Raw genomic sequence first — 10750 nt, forward strand, 5'->3', positions numbered from 1 at the left:
TTAGCCAAGGACGGTGGCAGGGAACTCTAACCAAGCACCTATTGAATGTGTCATGTTTCACGTCAGTTTATTAAACTCACAGCTCTGTGAGGAGTTACTCTAGCTCCCATTTTATACATGAGGGAAACCAGACCCAGAGAAATTAAGTCAGCCCAAAGTAATGGAGCCAAGATTAGTCATCTAAGTCCCTGAACCCAAACCTATACTAATTACTGTTATACAAACAAAGCAACCAAACCTATAGGAACACATCTACTCTTTATGTGACATTGGGTAGAAGAGGAACTACCATTCCTAGATGAGGTGTCACCTGCCATCTCCACCAGAATATAATCACCTTCATGGAAGGCACTGATCATTTATTCAAGAAATGAACACATGTCTTCACTTACCAACAGAAACTTCAAAGCTGATGGGCTTGTCTCCAATCTTCCGGTCAATCATGGTAGCTTCAAAAAAGGCTCCAAAGAGTAAAAAGTCCTCATATTTTTCTGGTACAATCTACAGAGAGAAAGAATTGCTAGACAGAGCTGGCTTCCTTTTCACACTAGAAAGCCAAGTTAGTGAAACTCATCTGGTCTAGTATGATTCATTGACGCCTGAGTCTCTGCTTCAGCTGGAAATGCCAGGTCTTGCCACTAAGCAAAGAGCTATCATGGTCAATAATCATAATTCCAAACCCACTGGTCTAAAATGGCACAGAATTACCCAATGAACTACTAACTTAACATGCAAAAAAATTATCCTTTCATGGCAAAATATGAGCTTGTGTGTCTTCCCAGGATGCTGGGGAGGACCCAGCACAGAACAGGTTTGTAGAGCCAGAAAAAAATCAAAGATGAGCTGCTGAGTGTCACCGCACTAAACCCTTATACATGACCTAATTGCATTGGGGGCTCACATACATTTATTATTCGTTCTGTGTAACAACTTTGGGAGTTTGGAATCCGGACCATTCCCATTTCACAGAAAAGGAAACTGGAGGAATGGAAGCTTGTGCTGCTTTCTGCTAGAATTTCTTCCTTCAGGAACCCTCAGCAAAACATTCTAAAAGATGTTGACTCAGATTTTGAAAATCTTATCAAAGCTTCTTTCTTCTTGGATATCCCTATCCAAGCTGGCTCACAGCAAGAATGGTTACCAGACAGGCAGATGTAGGACATATATGCTTGAGTGACCACAGCATGCCACACAAGCTACCCACAACGTGCAAAGTCAAGTTTCCAATGTTGGCTTATATTCTGAGCACACACACACTCATAGTCCCATGCAGACAACACCAACTCCAACCCCAACAAACTGATAATACACATCTCCAGAGAAACTATCCCAGATGCGAATCCAAAGAGAACTGTGGAGGTACTGAAGAAGTCAAGACACAGACAACAGGTGGCAAGCTCTAAATAGCCTCTCCTTGGTGGAGAGAGCAAGCCAAGGATAACAGCCATAAAAACAGGGCAAGCCTCACCAGGTGCATGCTAAAAGATCTGAGACAGTTTGTATACACGTTCTCATCAGCCCTCAGAAGCTGTCTATGACAGAGCAACCTATAAGACCTCAGTTAGCTAGCGAATAAAGGGCAACCTAGGGCAGTGAAACTAATGCCAGGGTTTTCAACCCTTGCTCTGAGTTGTCCCCGGTGATATCTTAAGAACCGAGGTGGAAAAATAAATAACTCTTCCAAGGTAAGGATGACTCTCATACTGCAGTGCTGGGGTCTGCCCAGCCTCCCTAGGAACGGACAGCTCCAAGTGAGCAGCTATCATCCCTCTTGGGTTGACCCAGGAGATGACATCCCCCTTGTGGTGACCTGGGAGATGTCCCCAGACACAGAGTTAGCTAGGTTCAGTTGGAATCAACCCTCTTCTGTTACTGAGGACACGCAGAACCCACTCACTTGCTTGACTTCAAACTACACAACTAGGATTAAGAAATGAGAGGAGAGTCGTAGCTGATGTTCATCTTGACACCACAGTCTCTTGCCTGTGCTACAGAGCTGGGCTGGGGAGATGCTGATATTTTAATGGTGGGAACTAATCACGGATCAGCATTCTGTGGGGTTGTGGTTTCATCGGGGTAGGTGAAGCTTCTCCAGTTCTTGACACTCAGCTTGTGGCCTATTCTTCTCCCCTTTCTTCCTCTTTCTATGTGGTCTCACATCCCCCAAAAATGCTCCAACATAATGCAGCTAAACAAGGCTAGACAGCAGAGCTTACTCATCCCTCCTACTATCCACTCCCTCCAAGGTCTCCGACTACTTTTACGTTTCCTTTGAGTTCCCACAGGATCCACACTTGAGAGATTTTGAAGTCTGTCATGAGCATATGGCCACACCACTTGCAAGAACAGAGGACACACCCCAGGGCTCAGTACTAGGCCAGCACAATTTTGCAGGGAAGATGAGACCTGGACAGGAAAAGGCCTTCTGGATCCCTGGCAAGTGTCTACCTCTGGCCTGGGCTCTCCTACATCAGGCTCAGAGGAGCGATGCTCACACCTACCTCTGGGGGCACAGCAAAAGATTCCACCTCCACCTCCATGGAGTTAGTCTTGTCCGCAGCCTGCTGGGCTTTGCTGTCATCTGCTTTGTCAGCCTTGTCCTTACTAGAGCCTTTAGATTTGGAGTCTTTGTCTTTGGAAGACAGCTTCAGCTCCTTCAGAGCCTTGGAGAACTTAGACTCCTGGGCCCCACCAGAGAGAATTTCCACAGCAATTTCCACCAAGATCCGACCCCTGAAGGCCACACCTTCCCCAAAGCCCTCATTCAACTCCTGGTAGTCATCCATCAGACTCTGGTTCCTGGGGGAGCCATACAAGTTGATCCAGGCAGGCCCAAAGGTGGGAAGAAAGCCTAGGGAGAACCCAAGCATTAGGTATCTTAGTGAACATTCATGTATATCATATGTTTGTTCTATAAAAGTTGTATATAAAAATATATGACATACAGATAAAAGAAAATATTTAAAAGGCATCCTCTCCAAAGATAATATTTTGCTCAGTTTCCATCTGATCTTTCTTTTACAGGTTTACTCTTTCCCCTGCATACTATAGAGGGCAAATCCCAGCTTTGGGACTTTTCAGCAAATTTTTAAGTTTTTTGTGCCTCAGTTTCCTCATCTGGAGGAAAAGCTAATAGTGCCTACATCAAGATTAACAGGATATCTATTAAGTGCTTCATATGGACTCTTAGGTCATGCCCCTACTATTAGGAATAAAGAGGGAGTCATAATTTGCTTATTAACTTGCCCATAGTTGCCAAGTAAATGTGTTCATATATTCATAGATATCAAACCTCTTTCTGCCTAACTGTCTCTTTTCTCCCTGACTTCTCCAGACTAGATTGTATCCTTCAGAGTCTGCTCTCCTTTGAGAGAACTTAAAGAAGCAGGGAAATTATTGTTAAAAGGATAGAAAGAGTTTATGGTCCCTGGCGTCTACTTCTAAAACACAAACATCTTTCTTTCTGAAAACCATCAAGAGGCTCCTAAAACGCTGTGAATAAAAACATGTTAGCATCTAGTTGAGAAAGTGTAGATGGATGGGTGTGTTCTTATTGTGCTGTCGCAGTATCAAGAAATAGACAACACACGTTCATTGAGGGCTTTCTGTAATGTCAGTCTGTGAAGGACGTAAAAATATACCAGTCTCTGCTCTTGGGAAATATCCATCTAGTTGAGAAAAAATAAAGCAGTTAAACTAATGTCATCTCTACATGACATATGGTTAGATATACTTAACATATATATGTGTGTGTTTGTTTATATTTTACCATTTAGTTATATATGTTTGTGATATGTATATGTAGGTACATATGTATATATGTATATTTTTCAATTGGCATACATTTGCAGTGCAGAGAAAGATTGCTATGAATTTAAATGGGGGTTTATTTAGGAATTCTTTCACACTAATATGATTTGGGAAATGGAGTCATATACCAAGGAGGAGTTCTTTCCCTGCCCGCCACCTTCAGTACTTTGTGAATTACCCGAGGTTCTCCCAGCTCACTGAGGCAGCAATCACCACAGCCCCTGCCATTCTCATGCTGCCGTGTTCCGATGTGACTGGGAACCCCAATCATAGAAACATGCAAAAACTGTTCATACAGAACCATACAAAACCATGTAACAGGATAGATTTGGCCTATAGATTTTAGTTTACTAAACTTAGGTTTTATCATAACTCCATTTTCTTAAGAGAACAGTGACACACTCCAGGTAGCTAGCAATGGTCATGGAAGACCTAAGACCAGAGCTTAGTTCCATCCACTGGCTTAACCAAGCTGGGCCACAGACCTCAGAACCATAAAAGGTGCTACCACATGCCTACGTGGCTCCCTCTCTTTATTTTTTTATTTTTTTTTATTTATTATGTATATAACATTCTGCCTCCATGTATGCCTGCACGCCAGAAGAGGATGCCAGGTCTCATTATAGACGGTTGTGAGCCACCATGTGGTTGCTGAGAATTGAACTCAGGACCTCTGGAAGAGCAGCCAGTGCTCTTAACCACTGAGCCATCTCTCCAGCCCCCGGCCCTCTCTCTTTAAAGGCGACTGTGGCTTTGAGACCTCCAGCCAAGGCAGACATGGGCAACACTACCTTTATCTCCATCCTGCTCATTGGAGATCTTCTTCAGGTCGATGAAGTGGGTTGCCAGGGCCACGTCGTTCATGCTTCCCTCATCCCACACCTGGATTTTAACCCTCCGGCACAGGGGAGGGAACATTTCCTTGAAGACCACCTGCTCATGCCACACGGGGTCAGCACAATTCTTTTGCACCGAGGTTCGCCCCTAAAAGGACAGCCAGGAAGATGTGAGCCATGAAAATAAATATCTAAAAAAATTACTTCAAACCCCCTGGGGATATAAAGGGGATATCAAAGATGGGCCTGCTTCCCATGACACCTGCGAAAATCAACTATACCCCATTGACATTATTGATGTCATTATTGATATGCAACATTGGGGCAAAGGTGAATGATTGTCCTTGGGAATTTCTACTTAACAGACCAGTGTTGGGGTGAACGCCTGTGTTAGGGATATGAGCTGTTCTATGCATCTCCAGGAAAGTGTAGACATAGCTAGACCCTGAGTTCATGCCTACATACAGACCCAGGTGCATGTCACATAGGACCTTGAGTGAATCAATGTTGCAGCCTGAGCTTCAGTTTCCTGGTCGTAAATTGGAATGATGTCCCATATGGCCCCCAAATTCAACTCAAGATAGAAATTCTCCAGCATTCACTCCTGCTGTGGAAAGGGACAGGGACATATTTTAAAAGTATAAAATACGTTCAAAGTTTCTAAGTCCAAGAAGGCAGAACCCAGTGTTGGCCATGAACCTAGGCCTTGATTCTTCCAATAGCCCTTGAGAAAGGAACAGAGGTATCTAGACATAGAAGAAAGACTACCTCGAACATTGCAAAATGGGTCAGGGGAGAGTGGCAATTATTTTACAGGGCCAAGAGCCTGGTACTTGCTTAGAGAAGTAGCCAGAGGTAAGGAAAGACATTTTTCTACCTGGCCCTAAGCTGCAACATGTCCAGCCATAGCTGCCTTCCACAGTGTCTAGTGAGGCATGAATGGGCAAGCCTTCTCTACCCCAGTGAGGCGAGAGTGGGCAAGCCTTCTCTACACTTCCCCTCTGTGACAAGTTTTCTCTGGGCACTTTTAAGCCAATTTAATTTGATTAAAACGTTCTGTATGCAGAGCAGGACCTACTTGTCACTATTGGTGACAAAGTTTCCTCACCGTCTGCCCAGCAAAGGACACCTCCACGAAGGGATCCACGAGGTCCTTGCTGTCACCCACAAATGCTTTGGTGACATTTGCCATAATGCTGGAGTTCATTTTGGGTAACCCTTCTGCTCGATAGAGCCTCACATAGAATCTAGCCCAGGGTCTCTCTGATGGAAATCCTTGAGGGATCAAAAGGTTCCTAGAGGGGAAAAAAAAAGATTTTTAAAATTAAAAAGGTCTGTCACTCAAGAGTAGAAAGAAAGGGCAGGTGTCCATTGGTGGCAGAAAGAAAAATATGGATATAGAAAAACACCGGAATTTATCACTAAACCAAGTTTTCTTTCTAGTTCTTTCTAGAATTTAACTCTTCCCACCTCATAAAACCTCAGTGGTTGAAAGTATAATTCTTTTGAAGAAAAAAAACCAGCTACATGTGGATAAATCATATAATCACAGAATGACTTATCTACATAACGCATACACTTAAGACTCAGGAAATGTGGAAAAGGGCTGGAAAAATACCCCAAGAGCCAGAGGAAAACTGCTGTGGAAGTTTTCTCTTTAAACAGCAACAAAAAGGACACAAAGTGGGAGGCATAGGGAAGAAAGGTTTGAAGTGGGAGGGGTGGGAGTGAGGAGTGGGGGCTAAATATGAACAAGACATAAAAAATTCTAAAAGAATTAATAATAGTAATAATAATAACAATAGAGTGGTTTGTCTAAAATAAAGTGTCGCAGGGAAACAGTGTTCTTGTCCCAGAATCAGAGCTCCCAAAAGAGCCACAGCTTTGAGAAGATATATTCAGGGGTCTCTGACAGAGAAGAGCTTCTGAAAGATGAGGCATGAGCTTGGCAGTGCTCATGCACCCATATGGAAAGAGGTGGACCAAGAACACATCAGAAAAGTCCATCATGATCAAGTTGGCTTCATCCTAGAGATACAGGGGTGGTTCGACATACGAAAATCTATCAATGTAATCCACCATATAAACAAACAAAAAAATGATCATCTCATTAGATGCTGAAAAAGCCTTCAACAAAATACAACATCCCGTTATAATAAAGGTCTTGGAGAGAGCAGGGATACAAGCGACATATCTAAACATAATAAAGACAATATACAGCAAGCCAACAGCCAACATCAGGCTAAATTGAAAGAAACTTAAAGCGATCTCACTGATATCAGGGACAAGAAAAAGTTGTCCACTCTCTCCTTATCTATTCAATATAGTTCTTGAGGTTCTAGCTAGAGCAATAAGACAACAAAAGAAGGTCAAGGGGGATACAAATTAAAAAAGAAGAAATAAAACTCTCCTATTTGCTTACATAAGTTTACATAAGCAACCCCAAAAATTCTACCAGGGAACTTCTACAACTCATAAACACCTTAGTAATATAGCAGGATACAAGATTAACTCAAAAAAATCAGTAGCCCTCCTATACACAGATGATAAAAAGGCTGAGGAAAGAAATGAGAGAAGCATCACCCTTCACAATAGCCACAAATAGCACAAAATATCTCAGAGTAACTCAAACCAAACAAGTGGAAGACCTGTATGATAAGGACTCTAAATCTTTGAAGAAAAAAACTGAAGAAGATACCAGAGAACGAAAAGATCTCTTATGCTCTTGGGTAGGTAGAATTAACATAGTAAGAATGTCAATCTTACCAAAAGCAATCTAGAGGTTCAATGCAATGTCCATCAAAATCTCATCAATATTTTTCATACATCTCGAAAGAACAATACTCAATTTCATATGGAAAAACAACAACAACAAAAAAAACCAGGATAGCCAAAACAGTCCTGCACAATAAAGGAACTTCTGGAGGCATCACAATCCCTGACTTCAAACTCTTCTACAGAGCCACAGTACTGAAAACAGCATGGTATTGGCATAAAAACAGACAGAAGGACCAATGGAACCGAATTGAAGACCCAGATATTAATCCATACACTTTCAAACATCTGATTTTTAACAAAGAAGCAAAAAATATCAAATGAAAAAAAGAAAACATATCCAGCAAATGGTGCTGGCATAACTGGATATCAACATGTAGAAGAATGAAAGTAGACCCATATCTATTACCATGCACAAAACTCAAGTCTAAATGGGTCAAAGACCTCAACATAAAGTCAACCACACTGAACCTCACAGGAAAAGTGGGCAATACATTTGAATGCATTGGCACAGGGAACCACCTCCTCAGTATAGCCCCAGTAGCACAGATACTGAGAGAAACAATTAATAAATGGGCCTCCTGAAACTGAGAAGCTTCTGTAAGCAAAGGACATGGTCAATAAGACAAAATGGCAGCCTACATAATGGTAAAAGATCTTCACCAACCCCACATCAGACAGAGGTCTACTTTCCAAAATATTCAAGGAACTCAAGAAAATAGTATCAAAAGAACACATAACCCAATAAAAAACAGAGTACAGACCTAAACAGAGAACTCTCAACAGAGAAATCTAAAACGGCAGAAAGACACTTAAGGAAATATTCAACATCCTTAACCATTAGAGAAATGCAAATCAAAACAACTCTGAGATTCCATGTTATACCTGTAAGAATGTCCAAGATCAAAAACACTGATGACAACTTATGCTGGAGAGTTTGTTGGGAAAAGGGAACACTCTTGCATTGCTGGTGGGAGTGCAAGCTAGTACAGCCCCTTTGGATATCAGTGTGGCGATTTCTCAGAAAATTACGAAACAACCTTCCACAAGACCCAGAAATACTACTTTTGGGTATATATCCAAAGGATGCTCAATCATGTCACAAGGACATGTGCTCAACTATGTTCATAGCAACATTGTTTGTCATAGCCAGAACCTGGAAACAACTTAAATGCCCCTCAACAAAAGAATGAATAAGGAAAATGTGGTACATTTACACAACAGAGTACTACACAGCATAAAAAATAATGACATCTTGAATTTTGCAGGCAAATGGATGGAGCTAGAAAACATCATTTTGAGTGAGGTAACCCAGACCAGAAAGACAGTTATTATATGTACTCACTCATAAGTGGTTTTTAAATATAAAGCAAAGAAAATCAGCCTACAAACCACAATCCCAGAGAACCTAGACAACAAAGAAGACCCTAAGAGAGACATACATGGATCTAATCTACATGGGAAGTAGAAAAAGACAAGGTCTCCTGAGTAAATTGGGAGCATGGGGACCATGGGAGAGGGTTGAGGGGGAGGGGAGAGAAAGGAAGGGGAATGGAGAAAAAAATATATAGCTCAATAAAAACAATTTAAAAAAAAGAAGGGTGGAGAGAGGAAAAGAGACATAAATTAGGGCACAAAATTTCTTTCAGGGCTCTGGATGGGTTTGTCTCACTTCTCTATTTGCTCATCAGCATCGAAGATTTTGGGGTTGGTCTTTAAGACGTCGCCTTTCCCGGTTACACTGATGTCACACTTCAGGTAGCCCTTGGTGCCAGTCCTGATGTCCCCAGGGTCGGTAAGCTGTGCCCACTTGTCACAGAACTGATGACCTATGAACACAGCTTGTGAGTCGTATTCTTTGCACGTGGGCAGCGACTCCCTCATCCCTTCCCACTCCAGCAGGCTCTTGGTCTCCTCTGTCATCTGTTCTAGATAGTAGCCATTCCTGGATGTCCCCAGTCAGTCCCCCAGGCTACCCCACTCTCCTCCTTTCTCTCCCCCTCCCTTCCTTCCAGCCCTCTTGTGTGACTTTCTTCACTGACTGTGGGTATTTGAGAGACCTTTGGTCTAGAGAACCACACGGAAAACTCCCAGCTCGACAGATCAGAGAGTAAACCGAAGAACAGTAAGAAAGCAAGATGGGGGGAGGGGCTCGCTTACCAGGCTGGTTGTACACTGTTCCCACATCCACTCGGAAAGAGCCAATCAGGATGCTCCCTATCAGCTTGTGATGTAAGACCTACAAAAGATGGAGCATCTGTGAAAAGGACCCATACTCCACCAAAGAGGCTCCTAGGACTTGACCCTTGTCTTGGTTTAACCTTGTCTGGAGCACACTAAAATTGGTCATTAATGCACAGGATCCTAAGTGACTTCGAGAAGTGTCTCATCTGTCTCTAGTGGCTTTTCTGCTTATTTGCTGAAGGATGGATGGCACTCTCGGTGCCCCACAGGTTTCTTTAATTGAAGGGATCATGGTAAGCAACCCTTCAATGCCCACCTCTTCTACTCCAACCTGACCCATCCTTCAGTGGCTAGAGCCAGTTTCACCTCCTTCAAGCATCTGTCCTTGATCTCTTGAGCTGCCTACTGTTCTTTCTTTCCTCAGCCTCCGAAATATTCCCCACAGCTTTCTTGAGAGATTATCATGCACAGCCAGGAGCTGATTTAGTGCTGAACAATAGCCTAAGCTCTAGACAGTACAGAGTGTGTTTGCCCTGATTAGAAGTCAGCAGAATGTCTAGCTTGGTTACGGCGCATGCGGAGAGGCTGGCATCACCAGAAGGAAGTCATAAAGAAAGGTGATATAGTTGGTGCTATACCTAGACGTCACAGTGTATGAGAAGCTGATGGAAAACCTGGAATAGTTTAATTTCAATCCAGAAAAGGGTAGCTCTTAGGAAGAGGACAGTGTGACAGAAGTGTCCTCAAATTTTGGGAATGTCATATCCAAGAAAGGGGCCAGGTTCCCCGCATGGTTCTTAAGTAACACGTTGAGATTTCAACTCAACTGGGGATGTTATTTCTTGTGCTCATTAGACTCTCTCAGCAATGAAGGGCTCATTCTCCAGAAGTAGTGACATCCCTGTCACTGGAACTGGAGGGCCCCAAGAACTCCATGTCATCCCGGAGGTGCCTCTGAGATTCCTACTAACTATAAATCCTATTGTTGCCTTGATTAAGGGTAGTGTCCCTTTGCATTCTATCCACTGTGGCCTCATTCATAATGAATATTCAACGCATATTCAGTGAGTTAATGAATGGTTTGTAAGAAGGGTGAGTGGTAGGCCCTCCTGCTGCTTCTGAAGAGCTTTTTGTCAGAATCAGAA

General features: G+C 42.8%; 1 protein-coding gene across 1 annotated transcript in view; it reads right to left on the bottom strand.

Moving 5' to 3' along the window:
- Fer1l6 (fer-1 like family member 6) overlaps positions 1-10750 on the bottom strand; it is a 112806-nt gene that overhangs the window by 87119 nt on the left and 14937 nt on the right. The window contains exons 6-11 of the mRNA XM_005354617.2: positions 9582-9660; positions 9094-9250; positions 5755-5941; positions 4602-4794; positions 2502-2851; positions 393-501 (exon numbers count right to left, since the gene is read on the bottom strand). Coding sequence (XP_005354674.1) covers positions 393-501; positions 2502-2851; positions 4602-4794; positions 5755-5941; positions 9094-9250; positions 9582-9660 — 1075 coding nt within the window. The remainder of the gene's footprint in view (positions 1-392; positions 502-2501; positions 2852-4601; positions 4795-5754; positions 5942-9093; positions 9251-9581; positions 9661-10750) is intronic.

The sequence above is a fragment of the Microtus ochrogaster genome, chromosome 15 (genome assembly GCF_000317375.1).
Source record: "Microtus ochrogaster isolate Prairie Vole_2 chromosome 15, MicOch1.0, whole genome shotgun sequence".
Lineage (NCBI taxonomy): Eukaryota > Metazoa > Chordata > Mammalia > Rodentia > Cricetidae > Microtus > Microtus ochrogaster.